The 23656-nt window shown below is 39.2% G+C and overlaps 4 protein-coding genes across 7 annotated transcripts in view; all 4 read right to left on the bottom strand.

Moving 5' to 3' along the window:
- nat8l2 (N-acetyltransferase 8-like 2) overlaps window positions 1-16116 on the bottom strand; it is a 21501-nt gene extending 5385 nt beyond the window's left edge. Inside the window, exon 1 of the mRNA XM_087840980.1 lies at window positions 12981-16116. The gene's annotated coding sequence lies outside the window, so the exon portion shown is untranslated. The remainder of the gene's footprint in view (window positions 1-12980) is intronic.
- On the bottom strand, window positions 2320-8906 carry LOC148102811 (N-acetyltransferase 8-like). Of its 2 annotated transcripts, none has more exons than XM_087840977.1 (2): window positions 8868-8906; window positions 2320-3630 (listed from the first exon to the last, which is right to left on the bottom strand). In XM_087840977.1, exon 2 carries the CDS (start codon window positions 3617-3619, stop codon window positions 2948-2950), a length of 672 nt encoding a protein of 223 aa, XP_087697103.1. In that variant the 5' UTR covers window positions 3620-3630; window positions 8868-8906; the 3' UTR covers window positions 2320-2947. The 2 variants fall into 2 exon arrangements, with proteins under 2 accessions (XP_087697103.1, XP_087697102.1); XM_087840976.1 differs by lacking the exon at window positions 8868-8906 and adding an exon at window positions 5276-5598.
- LOC148102809 (N-acetyltransferase 8-like) lies at window positions 7404-23656 on the bottom strand. 3 transcript variants are annotated; one of them, XM_087840971.1, is made up of 2 exons: window positions 23602-23656; window positions 7404-9082 (listed from the first exon to the last, which is right to left on the bottom strand). In XM_087840971.1, exon 2 carries the CDS (start codon window positions 9069-9071, stop codon window positions 8400-8402), a length of 672 nt encoding a protein of 223 aa, XP_087697097.1. In that variant the 5' UTR covers window positions 9072-9082; window positions 23602-23656; the 3' UTR covers window positions 7404-8399. The 3 variants fall into 3 exon arrangements, with proteins under 3 accessions (XP_087697097.1, XP_087697099.1, XP_087697098.1); XM_087840973.1 differs by lacking the exon at window positions 23602-23656 and adding an exon at window positions 18680-19330; XM_087840972.1 differs by lacking the exon at window positions 23602-23656 and adding an exon at window positions 12289-12987.
- Window positions 16327-23654, bottom strand: LOC148102810 (N-acetyltransferase 8-like). Its single transcript, XM_087840974.1, has 2 exons — window positions 23602-23654; window positions 16327-18218 (listed from the first exon to the last, which is right to left on the bottom strand). Exon 2 carries the CDS (start codon window positions 17252-17254, stop codon window positions 16556-16558), a length of 699 nt encoding a protein of 232 aa, XP_087697100.1. The 5' UTR covers window positions 17255-18218; window positions 23602-23654; the 3' UTR covers window positions 16327-16555.

The following is a 23656-nucleotide window of genomic DNA, read 5'->3' as shown; positions in this document are numbered from 1 at the left end:
GCCAATACTGATCAGTGTTGATTTAAATAATTTGTTCAGTTCTTAGAAAAACTATCAACCTGAAATCCACGTAAAACTGAATTTTACTGTACCGTGCCCAGGATACTCTATTTAGGATTCAAATATTTGGCACCCCCTAATGGTAAACTAGAAAAATAGGCAGACAACTCAAAAGTGTGTTTACACGAACAACAAAGTATCTCCTGAGCATAGAAAAATGCATATTTTGCTTCACTTAGAGGAGAATTAGTTTTCAGTACAGCATGGGAAAACACAAAAAACAGTGGCAGGAGTCCTTGTGGTCTTTTGCTAACTGCAGGAGATACAATGTTTTTCCTTTCTGGTCTGAAAATGACAAATCAAACCACATAGAATTTTTAAAATGTTGGAAGTTGTAATGAACACCAACTACAGCAGTCAGCGAGTTTCAAACTACTACCATTACCCATGAAAAGTTGTGCACTAGGTCATCTGTTATTGTTTCATATTCTGCGTCACAGTCTATCACAACATGTTCTAGACGTAAAACCTGAGTTCACAAAGCATATTAGCAAATGTACTGTATTTACTTCCCAGCACTGTTGTTGGTGCACACATATTTTAAACTCCTAATACTTTCTGGTATAAAAGGAAGTAAATACAGTACAATATCAGTAAATACTGATTTTCATCAAAAGAGCTTCAGTGTTACTTAGATCAATAGCGTCCTCTGCTGTTCACATTCACATCTACAGTACAGGCTGGGGCACAACATACTGAGTTTAGATTTGTGATTTAATTTTCAACATTATCAGTCTTAATAATCATGTCTTCATTTCATAAGCAAATATCTCAGTTATTCTGATTACATCAAGGAAAAAAGGTGTAAAACAATGGAATAGTTTAATAAGAATTTTAAGTCCACTCTGATGCATATAAATTCTCTACGTTTACCTTTTAAAAGTTAATGTTTTTATTTTTTTTATTTTTTTTTTCACACATGGTACAGCCGTAATTCATTTCCCATACACCACCTTCCTTTCAATTAAAATAAAACTGTTTCCATGCATGAAAAGGAGCAGGAAGAAGAATAAATTCTTATTGACACCTGCCCGCTATCTGTGATAATACAAGTTGGCACTTACAACCAAAATTACACTCTGACAATATTCTGTACATAACAAAACAAAGCAAACAGAACAATATACTCAACAATGAGCGATACCACTAAATCTCAAACTAAAAGGATCATTTTTCTACAATTAAATTCTATTATTTTCAACTTCTTCATATTGGTTTATCATTTTATTCTTATAGCAGATTTTAAATTGAGAAACATTTGTACAACACTTAAGATGATCACTGAGAGAATTCCAGTTTCTTATGCCTATGACTGTTGGACACATTTGCCTTTGTGTGAATCGAGCAAACCGGTGCTTAAAAAACTTCCTTCTGCCATCCCCATTTTCTGAACACAATACAAATAAACTTTGTAACTTAAGAGGTAGTGTTTTATTTTTTGCCCTAAACATAATAGTTAATGTCTGTAATTTCACTATGTCTTCTAGTTTTAATAATTTTGATTTTATAAACAAACTATTAGTGTGATCTCTATATTTAACATTATGCATAATGCGAATCGCTCTCTTCTGTAATAAATATAATGGTTTCATATTAGTCACATATGTATTCCCCCATACTTCAACACAATAACTCAGATAGGGTAGAAACAATGAAAAATATAATATTCTCAGTGTCTTGTAATCTAATATATATCTTACATTACCCAAGATATAAATACTTTTAGCCAACTTTTTTTTAACATGTTCAATGTGTGATTTCCATGTTAACTTGTCATCCACTATTACACCCAGAAAATGGAATTCTGTCACTCTTTCAATTATTACTCCCTCTATAGATAATACTATCTCTTCCTCCTTTACACGGTTTCCGAATATCATAAACTTTGTTTTTTCCAAATTCAGCAATAACTCATTTACATGTAACCATTTTTTAATTTTTTTCATTTCAATAACCATAATTTTAGCCAATTCTTTCAAGTTTTCTCTGGAACAATAAAAATTTGTATCATCTGCAAACAAAACAAAATTTAACATTTTTGACACATCACAAATGTCATTTATATATAAATTAAAAAGTTTTGGTCCTAAAACAGAACCTTGAGGGACCCCACATTCCATTTTCATTCTATCAGATGCATTGCCTAAACACTGCACATACTGAAACCTATTATCTAGATAGCTGCTTAACCAGTTCAATACTATTCCTCTCACACCATAAGTACTTAACTTAGAAATCAAGATGGAGTCAAGAATTTTCAATATTATTACGACATGTATCTTTGTATCATGTGCTTACAATATGTTGTGTGTACTGTATCTCAGTTATGACATTTTAAAACGTTTCTCCAAATCTTGGCAATTAGAAGAAAAACATTTAGACATTATACATCAGACCTTCCTTCTCACATAACAAGGATGACAAATGAACACAGAGATTGTGAAACTTTTTTTTCCTTTCTTCTTTTAATGAATACAGCTGAAAGTGGTCAGTACAACTGATTACATTAAATTATTCTAATTGTCACTGAAAAGTACACAATGTAAGGATTAACTGTTAAATCTTGGTTCACAGGACTGGAGCTGCTAATTGGGCTTATGTTGTTAACAGACTATTTTTTTTAGGGCTTAAGGTGTAGTCAGAGAATATGTAAAGTACTCTATAAAGAGGAAACCAGGTTTTAGTAACAACATCTTGCTCCTTACTTTCAGATCTGTTCACAGTGCTTTGTCCTAAAGTAGATAACAGATTTGGCATTTTTTCCCCTAAGTTACACCTGAACAACGTTTTGGTTACAGTCAAGTTTAACCATTGCCAAATATTAAACCACTGTTAAAGAGGAACAAAGCGTGAAAACAACACATTGCTAATGAGTGTTATTTTTGATTTACAAGTATTTTTCCATCCTTATAATCGTGACCCTGGCCAGTGAAATGATCCAATGAGCTGCCTGTGCTTTGATATGAGACTGGAGACGGTTAAATCCCACTTTTCTGTACAGAACCACGGCTGCCATTTGGGTGGAGGTAGTCTCCAACACCACCTTGGAGAAGCCCCGTTCTTTACAGAAGTCAACTGCGGTCTGAGTCAACCTTAAGCCGAGGCCCATCCGTCTATACTGTGGGAAAATGATCATTCTGAACATTTCCCCATACTTTTCTGTCCCACTGTGTTTAGCTAACACAGCCACCATACCAACAACCTGGGCTCTCGCTCCAACCTCGGCCTCAGCCACCCAGAAACAGTCATCAGGTCTGCTGAGGAAATTCCCAGGGATGTCCTGCATGTCGGTGCGAAGTCTCACCCTGACGAAGCTGGCATATACTTCATGACAGCAGTAGTAGATGAGACCTACCCAAGCTGCTGGGAACAGCACAGCCCCAAACACAGAGCCAAGGAGATAACCAGCAACACACAGAGTCGGGGTGATGGTGAGGTAAAGAGGGCTGGTCATGGCGTTATAGAAACATGGACGGATATGCTCCAACATGCCAGTACTGAAGAGGGTGAGCACTGTGTCCTTGTCTGCAGGACGGTACCGACGGATCACCAGCTGCATGATGAAAGTAACTACAAGGAAAATCATAAAACAGTGAGAAATGCTGTTGTTATTTACACTAAATTACTAAGCATGACCCTTAAGGAATTTTTTTTTTTTACTTAGTTTCCTGTTTTGTAATTTAATTTGATTTTATTAATTTTTCTTTAATGTGTAGTACTTTTTATTGTAGTGTTTAAAAGGCAGAGGAAAATGGCCAGACAGCTTTCAGCAGATAGGATAGAAACAATAATTCAAATAACCACTTGTTACAACGAAGTTATATAGACGAGCATTTTTAAACATACTCGGCTATGAACAGAAAGCTGAGACTAAAGCGTCAGCAAAATTGGACAACAATACTAGAAAAATGTTGCCTGGTCTAATGAATGTGTTTTCTTGCCACACTTTGGGCCCTTAGCACTGGCTGAGCATCTTTTAAATGTCACAGCCTACCTGAGTATCATTGCTGACTCTTCACTAGCTGGGCCCACATCCTCATTTTAGGTTTGAAAGCGTTTTAGTAGGTAAAGGTGAATGCTTGGACATTAATTGAGGTGCGGTTTGGAGAAGGCCTCAAAGAGGACTGGTGATGGCTCCCGGGCCTGGCAGATCCCCGTGTACTAAATAGGAGTGAATAAGTTAAAGAATTGAGAACAAGGAGGGAGGGAGGGAGGGTGGGGCACGTGAACGAGAATGTTCAGTTTGCAGAACTGGGGGGAACCTATATAGATGACAACCGGAAGGAGCGTGTTTGGAGGCGTGGTCCCGCTCCTGAAATTCCGATACATAATCTCCAATACTTGGGTAGTATTTATCACCACAGTGTACCAGTGCATCCTTTGATGGCAGCTTTCATCAAATAATCTCAAAGTGGTTAACAGTGAGTTCACTGTACTGAAATTGCCTCCACACTCACCAGGTCTCAATCCAACAGAGCACCTTTGGCATGTGGAAAGTTACATCCTAGATGTGCAGCTAATAAATCTGCATCAGAACTCTGTGATGCTATCATGTCAACGTGGACCAAAATCTCTTGAGAATATTTCCCACACCTCCTTGAATCTATGCCTTGATGAATTAAGGCAGTTCTGAATGCAAATGCCAAACTGACCAAGTATTAGCAAGATGTACCTAATAAAGTGGCCAGTGAATGTAATCTGCAGATTGGTTGATGAGCAGTAGTTTCAGTTTTCAACTAAATAGCTGAAAGTCAGGTGTACCTGCTCAAAAATGTTCCTTTTTCCTTTTAACAAGACAACAACGTAACAATCTGATACATCTCCATCTTTGCCTTGATTTAAAATACTTCTCCACCACAAAACGTACTCGTTGTTTTACAGTCTTTGCACTTTTAAATGCACGCGGCACGCAATAAGGACGAGCTTACGTGATGGTTTAATGGTATGTCATTACGTGGATATAATGGTATCAAATGTGTCTAAATGCCAGAAAACCCGTTACACGGTGTCTGTACACACGATCACACTCACGTTACACCAAACTCAACTCATTCAGCAACAGCACAGGCCTGTTCGTGCACCATCAACAGCTCTCTAACAGACCTTATCCAACTTAATAAAAAAAAAAAACAACACAAGAAACGATTATATGAGTTGCTGTGTAACAAATTTGTCTGCTAGTCATATTACAATCGCACAATTACCTCTGCCTTACGTTAGTGAACTTGCACAAGTTGATACTTCACGGAGAAGAGTTCACACGAAACAATGAAGAAGCGCAGCAACACCGTGAATCAGCTCAACTTCTAGACTGGTTAATAAAACACAAAAGCAGCACAAAGGCTTGACTCTCAAAGCCCATGTAATACTTCGATGGGATGATTCGGTTCAAAGTACAGCTGTAAAAGTGTTAAACATCGTCTACTGTTACACAAAAATGTTACAAAGTCAACCATGCAGACGTTTTCCTGCAGAAATCACAACCTTCCAACAACCTGCGGGGCCAAAAAACGAAGGCAACGCGGAAGTGTCAAAAATCGCAAAAGCGGAATTTATGGTTCAGCGGGAGTAGCGCGTTTGCAGTCTGTTTGGGGGCTGGACAGTCTATCTGCAGAGAGCATGTGAACGCTGGCTACTGTGTGAACAACTCGCAATCAATATTTCTGTGAGTTACCATCAACAAACTGAAATACAGCTCATGGCTGTCATCAACAGGTTTACGTGACTTTTCGTACATTTATCTTCTGACAGAGACCAAATAATGGACAAACAAGTCCTTTGAAGAGCGGTAAAATACTGACCCAAGGTGGCTGCTGTCAAAGATGATGAAACAGGAGTCACATGCATGCTACTGTACACATGCAACGTACCTCACATACTTAGAAATTTCCACTCCCTTTGTTGTTTCCAGTATTTATTGATGTGGGATATATGCACAAGCAACCTACAGATCATCATGTGTTTAGCTTCGACCTCTCACCAGCTCTTACTTCTCATTTTACATGCAAAATTAGTCTCTGTTTGAATTGCAATAAATTAATTGCAATAATATTTGCAGGGTGGGGACGGTACCTGCACAGCTGAGGTCCATCACACAAACCACGCCTTCCCTATTTCAGTAGCTGCTAGGGCCCAGAAGAGATGTCTGAGGTTTGGAGAGGACAGCACTGAGCGGGAGCGCGCTGGAAAGCGTACAGCCTAAAACAAACTGCCATGTCTTATGGTCCTTGTGTCACAAACAAATTTAACAGGTCTCACTCAGGTTCATCCCCTCAGTTGGCAGCAGAGAGGTAAATTAAAGTTAATCCAGGCACACCTGGTTCTGTTTTTATCTTCATACCTGTGTGTAATCAGATGTGAAAAAAAAAATATTGACAGCAGTGAGCATGTGCACGTGGCAGAAGTGAAGACAGTAAAGTTACCATAAGGCAACAAAGAAAGCATGATTGAAATGAACCTGAATTTTCTTTAAATGAAATAATATTTTATTCTGTATAAGATGGTCTGTTACATAACAATCATCTTTTGTGTGACACATATATCAAAGGCTGTTTTTATTCTTTCCTTTTATATCTGGAGCCTGTTTTCTGTGACTGATGTAGATCATGCAGAAAAGGGGCATATTAACCCCTCATCATTCAGGTGTTCAGTAACCTGAGACATATGGCGTGCCCTCAGAAATGAAACACAAAATGACTAGAAGAATACTATACACACAAATATTGGTCTTTCCAGCACAGTTCCTACAATTTTCTGCCAATACTGATCAGTGTTGATTTAAATAATTTGTTCAGTTCTTAGAAAAACTATCAACCTGAAATCCACGTAAAACTGAATTTTACTGTACCGTGCCCAGGATACTCTATTTAGGGTTCAAATATTTGGCACCCCCTAATGGTAAACTAGAAAAATAGGCAGACAACTCAAAAGTGTGTTTACACGAACAACAAAGTATCTCCTGAGCATAGAAAAATGCATATTTTGCTTCACTTAGAGGGGAATTAGTTTTCAGTACAGCATGGGAAAACACAAAAAACAATGGGAGGAGTCCTTGTGGTCTTTTGCTAACTGCAGGAGATACTATGTTTTTCCTTTCTGGTCTGAAAATGACAAATCAAACCACATAGAATTTTTAAAATGTTGGAAGTTGTAATGAACACCAACTACAGCAGTCAGCGAGTTTCAAACTACTACCATTACCCATGAAAAGTTGTGCACTAGGTCATCTGTTATTGTTTCATATTCTGCGTCACAGTCTATCACAACATATTCTAGACGTAAAACTTAAGTTCACAAAGCATATTAGCAAATGTACTGTATTTACTTCCCAGCACTGTTGTTGGTGCACACATATTTTAAACTTCTAATACTTTCTGGTATAAAAGGAAGTAAATACAGTACGATATCAGTAAATACTGATTCTCATCAAAAGAGCTTCAGTGTTACTTAGATCAATAGCGTCCTCTGCTGTTCACATTTACATCTACAGTACAGGCTGGGGCACAACATACTGAGTTTAGATTTGTGATTTAATTTTCAACATTATCAGTCTTAATAATCATGTCTTCATTTCATAAGCAAATATCTCAGTTATCCTGATTACATCAAGGAAAAAAGGTGTAAAACAATGGAATAGTTTAATGAGAATTTTAAGTCCACTCTGATGCATATAAATTCTCTACGTTTACCTTTTAAAAGTTAATGTTTTCATTATGAATATTATTACGACATGTATCTTTGTATGATGTGCTTACAATATGTTGTGTACTGTATCTCAGTTATGACATTTTAAAATGTTTCTCCAATTAGCAATTAGTAGAAAAACATTTAGACATTATACATCAGACCTTCCTTCTCACATAACAAGGATGACAAATGAACACAGAGATTGTGAAACATTTTTTTTCCTTTCTTTTTTTAAATGAATACAGCTGAAAGTGGTCAGTACAACTGATTACATTAAATTATTCTAATTGTCACTGAAAAGTACACAATGTAAGGATTAACTGTTAGATCTTGGTTCACAGGACTGGAGCTGCTAATTGGGCTTATGTTGTTAACAGACTATTTTTTTTAGGGCTTAAGGTGTAGTCAGAGAATATGTAAAGTACTCTATAAAGAGGAAACCAGGTTTTAGTAACAACATCTTGCTCCTTACTTTCAGATCTGTTCACAGTGCTTTGTCCTAAAGTAGATAACAGATTTGGCATTTTTTTCCTAAGTTACACCTGAACAACATTTTGGTTACAGTCAAGTTTAACCATTGCCAAATATTAAAGCACTGTTAAAGAGGAGCAAAGCGTGAAAACAACACATTGCTAATGAGTGTTATTTTTGATTTACAAGTATTTTTCCATCCTTATAATCGTGACCCTGGCCAGTGAAATGATCCAATGAGCTGCCAGTCCTTTGACATTAGAGTGGACACGGTTAAATCCCACTTTTCTGTACAGAACCACGGCTGCCATTTGGGTGGAGGTAGTCTGCAACACCACCTTGGAGAAGCCCCGTTCTTTACAGAAGTCAACTGCGGTCTGAGTCAACCTTAAGCCGAGGCCCATCCGTCTATACTGTGGGAAAATGATCATTCTGAACATTTCCCCATACTTTTCTGTCCCACTGTGTTTAGCTACCACAGCCACCATACCAACAACCTGGGCTCTCGCTCCAACCTCGGCCTCAGCCACCCAGAAACAGTCATCAGGTCTGCTGAGGAAATTCCCAGGGATGTCCTGCATGTCATTGCGAAGTCTCACCCTGACGACGGCGGCATATACTTCATGACAACAGTAGTAGATGAGACCTACCCAAGCTGCTGGGAACAGCACAGCCCCAAACACAGAGCCAAGGAGATAACCAGCAACACACAGAGTCGGGGTGATGGTGAGGTAAAGAGAGCTGGTCATGGCGTTATAGAAACATGGACGGATATGCTCCAACATGCCAGTACTGAAGAGGGTGAGCACTGTGTCCTTGTCTGCAGGATGGTACCGACGGATCACCAGCTGCATGATGAAAGTAACTACAAGGAAAATCATAAAACAGTGAGAAATGCTGTTGTTATTTACACTAAATTAGTAAGCATGACCCTTAAGGAAAATTATTTTTATTTTTTTTTTACTTAGTTTCCTTTTTTGTAATTTAATTTGATTTTATTAATTTTTTTTTTTTTTTTTTAATGTGAAGTACTTTTTACGGTCGTGTTTAATGCAACATTTAGCTGCCACGGGGCAATCTGCACTTACTCGCTGACAGAGATTTGCCGCGTTAATGCGGTTATGGCATTAATGTCATTTCAACGAGATCAACACTGACAGCGCTATTTAATGTCTTTCTGGGTTAAATAGCTCTCGATTAGGTTTTTGTGCTTGGCATGACTTTCAGATTCAGTTATTTATGTTACGAACTTAAAATTGAATCAATGTATTGTAAAAACAACACCCAACAGCCACTTTATTACAGGTGATACAACTGCTTGTTGACATACATTTTTAGCCAATCACATGGCAGTGACTAAAAACTATTTGGCAAGTCTGAAAAAGAGAAAAGATCTAAGGAGTGCCAGTTCTCTGGATGAAAATGCTTTGTTGATGGGAAAAGGCAGAGGAAAATGGCCAGACAGCTTTCAGCAGATAGGATAGAAACAATAATTCAAATAACCACTTGTTACAACGAAGTTATATAGACGAGCATTTTTAAACATACTCGGCTATGAACAGAAAGCTGAGACTAAAGCGTCAGCAAAATTGGACAACAATACTAGAAAAATGTTGCCTGGTCTAATGAATGTGTTTTCTTGCCACACTTTGTGCCCTTAGCACTGGCTGAGCATCTTTTAAATGTCACAGCCTACCTGAGTATCATTGCTGTCTCTTCACTAGCTGGGCCCACGTCCTCATTTTAGGTTTGACAGCGTTTTAGTAGGTAAAGGTGAATGCTTGGACATTAATTGAGGTGCGGTTTGGAGAAGGCCTCAAAGAGGACTGGTGATGGCTCCCGGGCCTGGCAGATCCCCGTGTACTAAATAGGAGTGAATAAGTTAAAAAATTGAGAACAAGGAGGGAGGGAGGGAGGGTGGGGCACGTGAACGAGAATGAAGTTTGCAGAACTGGGGGGAACCTATATAGATGACAACCGGCAGGAGCGTGTTTGGAGGTGTGGTCCCGCTCCTGAAATTCCGATACATAATCTCCAATACTTGGGTAGTATTTATCACCACAGTGTACCAGTGCATCCTTTGATGGCAGCTTTCATCAAATAATCTCAAAGTGGTTAACAGTGAGTTCACTGTACTGAAATTGCCTCCACACTCACCAGGTCTCAATCCAACAGAGCACCTTTGGCATGTGGAAAGTTACATCCTAGATGTGCAGCTAATAAATCTGCATCAGAACTCTGTGATGCTATCATGTCAACGTGGACCAAAATCTCTTGAGAATATTTCCCACACATCCTTGAATCTATGCCATGATGAATTAAGGCAGTTCTGAATGCAAATGCCAAACTGACCAAGTATTAGCAAGATGTACCTAATAAAGTGGCCAGTGAATGTAATCTGCAGATTGGTTCGTAGTGAAGATGAGCAGTAGTTTCAGTTTTCAACTAAATAGCTGAAAGTCAGGTGTACCTGCTCAAAAATGTTCCTTTTTCCTTTTAACAAGACAACAACGTAACAATCTGATACATCTCCATCTTTGCCTTGATTTAAAATACTTCTCCACCACAGAACGTACTCGTTGTTTTACAGTCTTTGCACTTTTAAATGCACGCGGCACGCAATAAGGACGAGCTAACGTGATGGTTTAATGGTATGTCATTACGTGGATATAATGGTATCAAATGTGTCTAAATGCCAGAAAACCCGTTACACAGTGTCTGTACACACGATCACACTCACGTTACACCAAACTCAACTCATTCAGTAGTGATGTGTGATACCACTGATTTCCTTTCCGATCCGATACCGATACTTTGTACAAAAACTTTTATTTATTGTATCTCAAATTATAGCATCATAATGATTACAGGACATCAGAGTACTTGTTTCCAACAATGACGGCAGCTGCTTAGTTTTAATATTACTCTTATTTCTCTTTCTGGGTCGCAAAAAAACCCAAAAACTTTTAACATATTTTCAGGTGAGAATGTAGCCGTGTAAACTTCAAATATCTGAGCCGATCAACAAATTGTTTTCAAACCCTGCGGTCTTTCGCTACTCGGGTTAAACATGATATATAAGTCACTTAGATAAGTTAAAATGTTATTGTTTGGCTTTTTCAGTGTTCTATTTGTTCGTGAGTAAATCAGTTTGGCTGAGATTAAAGTTATTAGATTAGATTAAATGAAATTTAACTTTATTAATCCCTCACAACCCTCCTGAAAACCCCGGATCCGGGGTTTTCACACAGCTGAATAAACGTCAAACAGAAAACTGATTAAACAGAAGTGTGAGACGGTCGACAGTTTACGCCAGCACCCGGTTATATTTTAGATAGCAAGGAGCAGACGGCAGTTTCACTCCACCGAGGGAGCTCGTGCCGCATACCCGGCTTTCTTTAGACCGCGAAGGCCCCGGTCCTCAGGTAGAAGCAGCCTCTGAATTTGGACACCCCCGCTGTTTCCGGACATTTAACGTATTTTATCCGATAAATAAACACTGTAAAATGTATTTATCCCCCCCACACAACAACCTTTTTGAATGTCTCCCTAGTGTGGCCACAACACCTCACATTTTTGCCACATGTATCGCAAACCACGTCTCAGTTTTTGTGGAGGTAAAATAGGTTCGCACATGACTCCAATTACGCTCAGCCATTGTTGTGAGTGCGCACGCTAAGGGGCTGCGAGACAGACAGCCTATTTCGCAAATGACTATGAAAGGCGGAAGAGGAAGTACTTCCTTTAAATGTAGACAATCCGAATATTATAGTTTCTTTCCACTGTGTTCCTGTTAATGATAAACTACAAACTTACCCTAAATTACTAAAATATCGATATTTTAATGTGAGGATTGATTCTAGAACATAAATGATTGGTATCGGAGGAATCGATATTTCAGGATCGATCCGCACATCATTCAGCAACAGCACAGGCCTGTTCGTGGACCATCAACAGCTCTCTAACAGACCTTATCCAACTTAATAAAAAAAAAAAACAACTCAAGAAACGATTATATGAGTTGCTGTGTAACAAATTTGTCTGCTAGCCATATTACAATCGCACAATTACCTCTGCCTTACGTTAGTGAACTTGCACAGGTTGATCCTTCACGGAGAAGAATTCACACGAAACAATGAAGAAGCGCAGCAACACCGTGAATCAGCTCAACTTCTAGACTGGTTAATAAAACACAAAAGCAGCACAAAAGCTTGACTCTCAAAGCCCATATAATACTTCGATGGGATGATTCGGTTCAAAGTACAGCTGTAAAAGTGTTAAACATTCTCTACTGTTACACAAAAATGTTACAAAGTCAACCATGCAGAAAGTTTTCCTGCAGAAATCACAACCTTCCAACAACCTGCGGAGCCAAAAAACGAAGACAACGCGGACGTGTCAAAAATCGCGGAAATTATGGTTCAGCGGGAGTAGCGCGTTTGCAGTCTGTTTGGGGGCTGGACAGTCTATCTGCAGAGAGCATGTGAACGCTGGCGACTGTGTGAACAACTCGCAATCTATTTCTGTGAGTTACCATCAACAAACTGAAATACAGCTCATGGCTGTCATCTCAGTCCTAATTTATACTTATGAAGTGAGCTGCATAGTCCACTGTTAACGTAGTTGCCAGTGTTGTATATAAAAAAAGATCATCTGCTAAAAAGGGATTTGCACTTATGCCATTACTTGTGTAACAAAGATTCTTCTGTTAACTGTGGGAAGAATAAAACATCAAAGAAACGTGCATTTGTCTTCATACTCACAAGCAATGTGAACAGTGCTCTATGGGATGTTCAAGGCTTGGGAAATCTTTTTGTAGGCTAAGCCTGCTATATTAAATTTCTCAATAACTTTATGCCTGACATGTCTGGTGTGTTCTTTGGACTTCACGGTGTTGTTGCTCCCAATATTCTCTTAGACAACCTCTAAGTAGTGATGTGACGTTCTGTATCGAGGCTTCAAAGCTTGTGTCGAGTAATGGATGAGGCGTTTCCGCGATGCGCGTATCGAGGCTTGCTTCATTTATGGGAGGAGCTGAAAATGATGACGTCCGAAGCCTCGCTGCCTGGCTGTACCACGTGACTGGTTCATGAAGTGGTTCGAACTTTGCCGCGAGCTATGACAGCGATATAAACCCCTCAGACTTCATTCAAAATGTGGGTGTTTGATGGAGAGTTGCGGTTAGTGAGAGTTTGGAGGTTTATGAGAGTGAGGAGAGAAAGTCAGGAGAGAATGGAGCCAGCTAAGAAGAGGAGGATGTCCTCCCCTGTGTGGGAACATTTTGATTTTATTCCTCCCAACAAGGTATGTAAATTTCTCCAGAAGATGTATTTTCATAATACTGATGGTGCAATAAAACTTATGTTAAGCTGTCTGTACTTTTGTACAAGGTGAAGTGTTTGCCATGTGCCAGGGAACTGGGATATATCAACAACACCTCATCCATGCTTAGGCACTACAGAGCTTTGCATGAGAATAAGGGGAACACCGATTGTGGAACAAGACCAGGTGAGCCATCAAATGCCATGATAATATAGCATGCAGTAATGTTACTAAATGATAAAACAATATTATACAATGCAATAAGTGACGTGTGTGATATTTATATTTGTGCTTTGTTTTTGTTGTCTTTCCTCAGCAGAGCAATCTCAAATAGATGAAGACCTGGTTAGCATGGTGATTGAGGACTCCCAGCCATTTAGCATTGTGGAGGACAAAGGATTTAAAAGATTTGTGAAATCATTAAATCCTAGCTATGTTCTCCCCACTAAAAAGGCCATAAAAGCAGTGGAAATTTAGTTTTTACAGAATAAAATGTGGGCAGGACTGAGGCTCAAAGCCTCAGTGTGTAGCTGTCCATACCTCAGCGTTACAAAAGCACAACCACTGTCCACACCCCAACCACACCTCACAGTAAATGATCATTTCCATTTTAAGCATTTTCAAATGATAATTTTCCATACTGCCAGTATAAATATACAGTATGCTGCCATCACTACAATATAGATGTTTTACACACTCCTTTTGTTGTTGACATTTACAGGCTGTGTGCAAACGGCCACACTCTTCAAATTCATGCCAACTAATATTTTTACGTCCAGTAGATGTCCTACTAGAGCAAATGAAGCTTCAAGATGCTTTGCGCTGGGGTGAACCAATTGGATGAAAAGTTTCAGTGCTTCATGAATCTTCATCTGCCCATCACTACTAAAAAGAGTACCATTTAAAAAGCAGTGGCCTGTACGTATTCTACTGACGACAACCTCCTCCTGTCTCTTCAATCCGCTACTCCTAACCTCTGAGGCCGTCACAGAGCAGCTGTATTTGTACTGACATTAGATCACACACAGGTGCACTCTATTTAGTCATTAGCACTCATCAGGCAATGTCTATGGGCAACTGACTGCACTCAGACCAAAGGAGGCTGAATAATTACGCACACCCCACTTTGCAGTTATTTATTTGTAAAAAATGTTTTGAATCATGTATGATTTTCGTTCCACTTCTCACGTGTACACCACTTTGTATTGGTCTTTCACGTGGAATTCCAATAAAATTGATTCATGTTTGTGGCTGTAATGTGACAAAATGTGAGAAAGTCCAAGGGGGCGAATACTTTTGCAAGCCACTGTACACATTGACATAGACGGCTTCCTTATTTAACCTTCCTCTGAGGTTTGCAATCTGGGTGTCAATTTAGACTCCACTCTTTCATTCCATGCTTATGTCAAATCTGTCACCTAAACAGCTTTTTTCCACCTAATGAACATCTCTTGAATTCGGGCATCACTCACTGACTCTATAGCAGAGACTCATCCATGCATTTGTCACCACCAAGCTGGACTACTGAAATGCAGTCCTGTTTGGGATTTCCACTAAAGCCCTGGATAGCCTCCAGTATGTCCAGAAGGCTTTTAACAGTCTGGAAGGCTTCCAACAGGCACTAAGCTCTGGGAACATATTACCCACACCCTCATTAATCTCCACTGGCTTCCGGTCAAGTCACACATTACTTACGAGATTCTTCTTCTCACTTACAAATCCCTCAATGCCCTGGCACCTCAATATGTCTCTGACCTCCTGGAACCATACACACAGTCTCGGATGCTACGGTCCTCATCCATGGGACTTCTCAAACCTCATCTCTTCAACAAAACCTTCAACCTCTAGCTTTTTAGCTGAGCATCCTTGGGTTTTTTGAAAGGCACTATACAAATTAAAGTTATTATTAATGGACTTTTGCAGGAGATACTATTATTTTCCTTTCTATTGTGATGAATGACAAATCAAATCACATTTTAAAATGTTGGAAGTTTTAATGGACAACATCTACAGCAGTCAGTGAGTTTCAAAACAATTGTGATTACCCATGAACTGGGTGCACTAGCTCATTTGTTATTGTTTCACATGCTGCATCATAGCCAATCACAACATATTCTAGATGTAAAACTTGAGTTTAAACGGCATATTAGCAAATGTACTGTATTTACTTTCCAGCACTGTTGCAGATATATTTTAAACATCTAATACTTCCTTGTAGAAAAGGAAGTGAATGCTGTATAATATCAGAAATAAATTATTTTTATCAAAGGAGCTTCAGCGTTACTCAGGTCAGTAGCGCCCTCTGCTGTTCACATCCATATCCACAGTATGGATTTGGGTACAACATACTGAATTTAGACTTGTGATTTCATTTTCAAGGTTATCAGTCTTAAAAATCAAATCTTTATTTCATAAGCAAATTAAAATCCTTGTTATTAAGATTTTTACATACTTTGTATCATGTGCTTACAATATGTTGTGTGTACTGTATCTCAGTTTTAACATTTTAAAATGTTTCTCCAAATATTGGTAATTAATAGGAAAACATTATACATCAGACCTTATCTCTCGCATAATAAGAGTTATGAATTTTCAAACACTATTTGTTACAACTACTAACGCCTGCGGGCGTATACAGAGATTTTGAAACATATTTTTTTCACTTTCTTTATTTTTTTAAATAAAAAAAAAATTAAGTAATTAAAACTGTTAAAAGTGGTCAGTACAACTGATTATGTGAAATCATCACTGAAAAGTACACAATGTAAGGATTAACTGTTAGTGAATCATGGTGTAGTAGGAGGAAACCAGAAAGTTTTTAGTAACAACATCTTGTTCCTTACATTCATATCTGTTCATAGAGCCCTACAGTGTACATCAAATTTGGCTTTTCTTTTTACACCTAAACCAGAGGGTTTTGGTTACAGTCAGGTTTAACCATTGCCAAATATTAAACCACTGTTAAAGAGGAGCCAAGCATGAAAACAACACATTGCTGATGAGTGTTATTTTACGTTTACAAGTATTTTTCCATCCTTATAATCGTGACCCTGGCCAGTGAAAAGATCCAATGAGCTGCCTGTTCTTTGATATGAGACTGGAGACGGTTAAACCCCACTTTGCTGTATAGGGCCACGGCTGCCATTTGGGTGGAGCTAGTGTCCAACACCACCTTGGAGAAGCCCCGTTCTTTACAGAAGTCAACCGCAGTCTGAGTCAACCTAAAGCCGAGGCCCATCCGTCTATACTGTGGGAAAATGATCATTCTGAACATTTCCCCATACTTTTCTGTCCCACTGTGTTTAGCCACCACAGCCACCATACCAACAACCTGGGCTCTCGCTCCAACCTCGGCCTCAGCCACCCAGAAACAGTCATCAGGTCTGCTGAGGAAGTTCCTAGGGATGTCGTGCATGTCGGTGCGAAGTTTATACCTGACGTAGTGTGCATATACTTCATGACAGCAGTAGTAGATGAGACCTACCCAAGCTGCTGGGAACAGCACAGCCCCAAACACAGAGCCAAGGAGATAACCAGCAACACACAGAGTTGGGGTGATGGTGAGGTAAAGAGGGCTGGTCATGGCGTTATAGAAACATGGACGGACATGCTCCAAGGTGCCAATACTGAAGAGGGTGAGCACTGTGTCCTTGTCTGCAGGACGGTACCGACGGATCACCAGCTGCATGACGAAAGTAACTACAAGGAAAATCATAAAACAGAGAGAAATGCTGTTGTTAATTACACTAAATTACTAAGCATGACCCTTAAGGAAAATTATTTTTATTTTTTTTACTTAGTTTCCTTTTTTGTAATTTAATTTGATTTTATTAAGTCTGCTTATGTGTAGCACTGTTTATGGTTGTGTTTAATATAACATTTAGCTACCATAACAAAAGAATTTCCAGATCCTATCACCCCTCTTGTATTATACAAATTATCTTGAGGCAATTGTTGCTGGTTAAAAAACAAAAAAGTGACTATAGTGACTATATGAGTTGCTGTGTAATAAATTTGTCTACTAGCCAGATTACAATCGCACAATTACCTCTGCTTTACGTTAGTGGACTTACACAGGTTGATCCTTCACGGAGAAGAGCACACACAAAACAATGAAGAAGCGCAGCAACACCGTGAATCAGCTCAACTTCTAGACTGGTTAATAAAACACAAAAGCAGCACAAAGGCTTGACTCTCAAAGCCCATATAATACTTCGATTCGGTTCAAAGTACAGCTGTAAAAGTGTTAAACATCATCTACTGTTACACTAACGTCTATACTGGTTAATAAAACACATCTTGACTCTGACAGCACTTATAATACTTAGATGAGGTGATTAGGTTCAAAATCCAGCTGTAAAAGCAAGCAGCAGCAGCCAGAGCGGATATATTACATCATATCTTAAGGCAGACCTTCCCAAAGTCTGCCTTAAGATATGAAAAATCTTATGAGATATGAAAAAACAACAAAGCTTGGACACTGCTAGCACGGGGCGCCCACAGAAACGCAAAGCAGGAGATGAAGCATAGCTGAATATGTTTCCAAACCAACTTCATTCTAAGCCAAAGACTAGAAAATATGGTGAAGCATATCTTCCCTTTGGTTTCACCTGCACAAGTGCCGAGGTAGGTCTCCCCTGCAGAATTGGTTTTCCCTTGGTCGGGAGCAGCGCTGGGATCTTCAAATTACGGACAAACAGTATCTCACATTCTTGATTTTTAGTTCACAAACACTTGTTGTAATGACTACTCCTGACATTTTGGAGATGTTAGCTCTTTATACAGTAAAGTTACAGCGGGATACAAATAACATCAAGCTGATCCTGCCATGATTTGTTCCCCCTGCACAAATCACGGACAAACAACATCCAACAGTTGTTTATGTTTTTGAACCCATTTTGCAGAGGGATTGAAAAATTTATTGATAGCAATGTTGAACATTATTACACAGGAAAGAAACAACTACATGTAAAATAATTACACCGTGACGCCTCTGCCTTTGTAAATGGAGGGACAGTAACTGCGTGTAAAACCTGAAGATTGTCAGATTAACAGTATTTTGTCTCTATCTCCCATTCTGCAATTCATCTCATGTAAACAATAACGTAGCGCACAGCCTGACGTGAAAAAGGGCACATACCTTTGACGTTGCGTGATAAACTCTGTATTCCTCGTCCACACGGAAACGCAAAAAGGGAGTTTTAAGGAGTGATTCCAAACGCCGTTTACGTGTGGACGAAACAGCTGCGTTTTCAAAAATACCCGTTTAAGTGCGGACGTAGCATAAAAGAGTTAGTAGTTTATTTCCTTACTACCTGTAATTTTTTGCAGATTACTTGTATTTGCTTAATTGTTTACTAAATGTTTGAGGTGTGAAATAAACCGCAATGGAGAAAAATATGGGTGTGTGTGGTTGGAGGATATGTTCGTGCGTGCGTGTGCGCGCGCGAGGGGCGCGCGAACATTTTTCTTGTAAAACAAAGGGGGGCGCAGCAAAAAAAAGTTTGGGAACCACTGTCTTAATGACCTTGTAGTACCATATCACCCTATTAGAGCACTTCGCTCTCACACTGCAGGCTTACTTGTTGTTCCTAGAGTGTTTAAAAGTAGAATGGGAGGGAGAGCCTTCAGTTTTCAGGCCCCTCTTCTGTGGAACCAGCTTCCAGTTTGGATTCGGGAGACAGACACTATCTCTACTTTTCAGATTAGGCTTCAAACTTACCTTTTTGCTAAAGCATATAGTTAGGGCTGGACCAGGTGACTCTGAATCCTCCCTTAGTTATGCTGCAATAGACGTAGGCTGCCGGGGATTCCCATGATGCATTGAGTTTTTTCTTTCCAGTCACCTTTCTCACTCACTATGTGTTAATAGACCTCTCTGCATTGAATCATATCTGTTATTAATCTCTGTCTCTCTTCCACAGCATGTCTTTATCCTGTCTTCCTTCTCTCACCCCAACCGGTCGCAGCAGATGGCCCCGCCCCTCCCTGAGCCTGGTTCTGCCGGAGGTTTCTTCCTGTTAAAAGAGAGTTTTTCCTTCCCACTGTGGCCAAAGTGCTTGCTCATAGGGAGTCATGTGATTGTTGGGTTTTTCTCTGTATCTACTGTACAATAGAAAAGCGCCTTGAGACGACTGCTGTTGTGATTTGGCGCTATATAAATAAAATTGATTTGAATTGAATATACAGCAGGTAACAAAAACAGACTTGCAGGCTCCATTTCTACCTGTTCATGTTTCTACAGTAGAATCATGCAGAGATCGCTTTAAGGTCTCTTTGGGTTGGTTTTTGTATTTGCTTTTTGTTCATATGTAAATTAATAGAGGGCTATAGAGGGTATTGCTGTGTAAGACTGTAGTCTGAGTTGAAAACTGATGAGTTTTGGGAGAAAGCATGACATTAGTTTTTTGGGAGGCAAAGTTTGGAAGAGTTTTATATATTGTATAACTAGCTTTTGAAAGGGGGCACATAGCAGGCTGAATAACAACAACTCACATTCGTCAATAATCTAATATGGAATCGCATCATACTATAAATAAAAAGAAACATTCTTTTTTCTCCACATTGTAAAGTTATCATGTCGCGACAGTAGGATTGGTCAGTTTCAATATTATTACGGGGCCAACATTATTACGTGTATGATGATGCTTGAAATACACCACACAGAGATATGGGGAACAACAGCAGGGTTGGCTCCATGGCCTTTCTCTGTTTCTAATATAAACAGTATCAGTGTCTCATCTTTGGCTTCCTGCTGCACATCTTAGCATCCTTCCATTAATACAATCAAACAAGCAGAAGTAATGTCTGAACTACAGTACTTCTTGAATTAACAACCGAGGGATTTTCCTATTCTGGGTAAATATATTATGTTAGTGATAAAAACCAACTTATAAGAAAACTAGTGCAATGACACCAAAATCACGGTGAGGTTATGATCTACACTGCAGTCAGACACTAGGGGGCAATAGAGAGGGGTTTTTGTTTTGGTTTGTTTTTGCTGTTTTTGCTGTCATTGCTGTCATAGGGCAAACGTGGGGCAAATATGTTGGTATGGGACACATTGCTCATAGGATTTTAGCAAGTGGAGGAAATATTTAATTTAAATCAACCTTCCAAGGTTCCTTGTTAAATAAACACAGTGACCATAAAAAGGTGAAGTTCAGTAGCTATAAAAATGTTATTTCAGTTTATGGTTTGTGTAGTCATCCTTTAGATTACAGACTGACTGTGAGGTTACATCTTAACTATTTTTGGCTGTTTTAACATGAATGTTTTCTTCTTTTTGAACTTTGCTTTTTGACTGTTATTTGTCAAGCTGACTGACTTTCCATGTACAACCACTAAATCGAATTACTTAAATTTGTTGGATACTTTGATTTTATGCCGTCTCAGGTCCACTTTTTGTTCAACACTGATAAAATCCAAATTAAATTAATAATTTGTTCAGATTTTTATTTATTATAAGGAACTGTATTTTCAGAACTGATTTTTTCAGGTTACAGCCTTTACTGCTTTATTTGAATTTTGGTTTAACATAGAAAAGACTTTAAGGGGAAAAAACTCTAAATAGAATTGCTTTTACAAATCATATTACACATTTTTGCATTTAATTTCTGTTTTACAAAAGGCTTTTGGATTTTTCTTTTTTACAAGTTTACCTTATTCAAAATTTTATGTCACTCAGTGGTCTGTCGCCATGACAGTATTTTGTCTTTGCATGAGACTGTTAGTTATTTCTGGACTGGTTTATTTAGGTTTATTTCCTGAGTGTGTTATTTCGTTATGTTTCTGAGTTTGCTTAGTTCTCTGGTCCTTGTTTAGTTTAGGCAGTTCTTATTTTGTCCATGTGTCTGTCTGTCTCTGTCTCTGTCTCTCTCTCTCTCTCTGCGTGTTAGTGATTTCCTGTTTAATTGTAACAATCACTTGTCTTTTGCATTGTGTTCATTTTTGCGTCCCCTGTCTCGTTAGTCAGACTCAGATGTGGATCCTCTGGCTGTCTAGCTAAGTTCTTATTAAGGTAATATGACAGCATAGTTTAAAAATAATCTTATTTTAATGTCACAAATGTTCTTCAATAAGCTGGTTGTTGTCGTGCACTGATATTAACACTCATAGTATGGCTGAAGGCTGCTTCTCCTGTCACTTCTTTATCCCAAGACGTTGATTCTGTTCATCTGGATGTAGCGCTTTAAGCGGGAGAAACATTTCATCACTCATCCAAGTCACTTCTTTAATCTCAGCTGACTGCAGGTTTCCCCAACCTTATAAAGAGTACATTTGCACAATGACTAAATCTACCCCACTGAATGAACAATGGGTTGTGAGGCCAGTTCCTTGATGATTAATATGCTAATTGTCATGACGACTGATCAACAACCACTGATCATGACCACTGATCAAAGACCATTGATCAATGGCCATGAGTACAAATCAAAGAGTTGGGAAATGGCTGCAATCACAGCATTGTAAGATGGCACCCGTAGGCCCCTTCCGCGATTCAGAGATGGTCTTTCCCTTTTCATGTAAATGGCCTCCTTGACTCCTCGCTCAAACCAGCGTTCCTTACTGTCCAGGATGTGTACATCCTCATCATTGAAAGAGTGTCCACCTGGCCTGTTGAAGGAAATAGAGTGCGAAGTCCTGGCCCGACTAGTCAGGTCTTCTGTGTTGTGCCAGCTGCTATACCAGAGTTTGCCCAATGTATAAATCATGACAATCCTCCTGGCACTTAACAGCGTGCACTATATTACTCTGTTTGTGTCAGGGGACCTGATCATTGGGGTGGATCAATTTTTGGCCCACGGTGTTTAGAAAAAATGTGTCTCAACTGTTCCAATACTTCTGACACATAAGGGATCAGGCAGCAATTGTCCTTCTCTCCTAGATCGGCTATTATTTTTATTCTCCCAGGGCACTCCGGCTTCCTCCCACAGTCCAAAGGCATGCAGTTACTGGCAGGGCTGGACTGGGACAAAAAATAGGCCCAGGCATTTTGACTAGAGACCGGCCCACCAGGTATTAAAGCCATAGAGCCTTTGAATGAAAACAAACACTGTTGTAACACTGATGTACACTGTCTTGTTGGTATATGTATGATTTCTATACATTTTACTTCAGATAAAAACTTTGGTTGTAAGATTCAGATAATTATTTAATAAAAGTGAAATATTTTAAATGATAAGAAGAAAGAAAAGTATTTCTTTGTGCCCCCCTTTCCCTGTTAATGCCCTACCTGGCCCCCTGGCAAAACTTTGCTAGACCCGCCCCTGCAGTTACCAGTTGTCAGCTACAAAGGATCCTGGTGTTATTTGTCTCTCAGAAACAGTTCATAACTTCCCTTCAACTCATTCATGTCACCTAAAAGGTAAACCTGTTTCTCCATCACCTGTTCAGCTCTGATGATTCAGTAAGGACATCTCCTGGTTTCATCTTCATGTTTTCCTCTCACCACATATCCAAACTGACATCATGACCAGCAGCTTGAAAACTAGAAATCAATATTAAATAAATTCTAACAACAGCTGATCAAGCTTAAACGTGCTGCTGTTGTTTAGTGCAACATCCGCTGGTTTCCTGTTTCTGGCGCAAAGTGGGAGATAAAAAAAACGAAAAGCTGATCAGCTGATCATTGATCAGTTTCATGATTGAAATAGCAACAAGAGGGGGAGAGGGGGAGAGAATGAGAGAAGAAGCAGCAGCTGTGCGGCGTAAACACAGAATAACTCCAGCTTTGTGTCTTTTCCATTGTAGCTGAAGTACAGAACAAACTGTGTTCCTTCTCAGCTCAATACGAAACGTGTAATATTTTCTCTGAATACGGGACAATTCCGTTTTTTACGGGACGGTTGGCAAGTCTACTAACTAACCTTATGAACAAAATAAAGTTCACTATCAGTAACATCATAGCACCCAACCAGCTGTATAGAAACTCCTTCATGCTAGCTAGTACGCAGTACAAGTTATTGTAACTGATTGTAAAAAGTCAGCACAACAAAAATAAACTACACCTAAACCTGGTTTATATCTGACCCATATAGACTGCAGGTCATAACTTCTTACCTGAAGTTCAGTTCACCTGATACTCGGCCCGGCGGCCGCCTCGGGTCTCTCCTCC

This window comes from Neolamprologus brichardi, chromosome 5 (assembly GCF_056152115.1).
Source record: "Neolamprologus brichardi isolate AB-2024 chromosome 5, ASM5615211v1, whole genome shotgun sequence".
NCBI lineage: Eukaryota > Metazoa > Chordata > Actinopteri > Cichliformes > Cichlidae > Neolamprologus > Neolamprologus brichardi.
The sequence above is the reverse complement of the archived record's forward strand: the minus strand, read 5'-3'. Positions and strand labels throughout refer to the sequence as shown.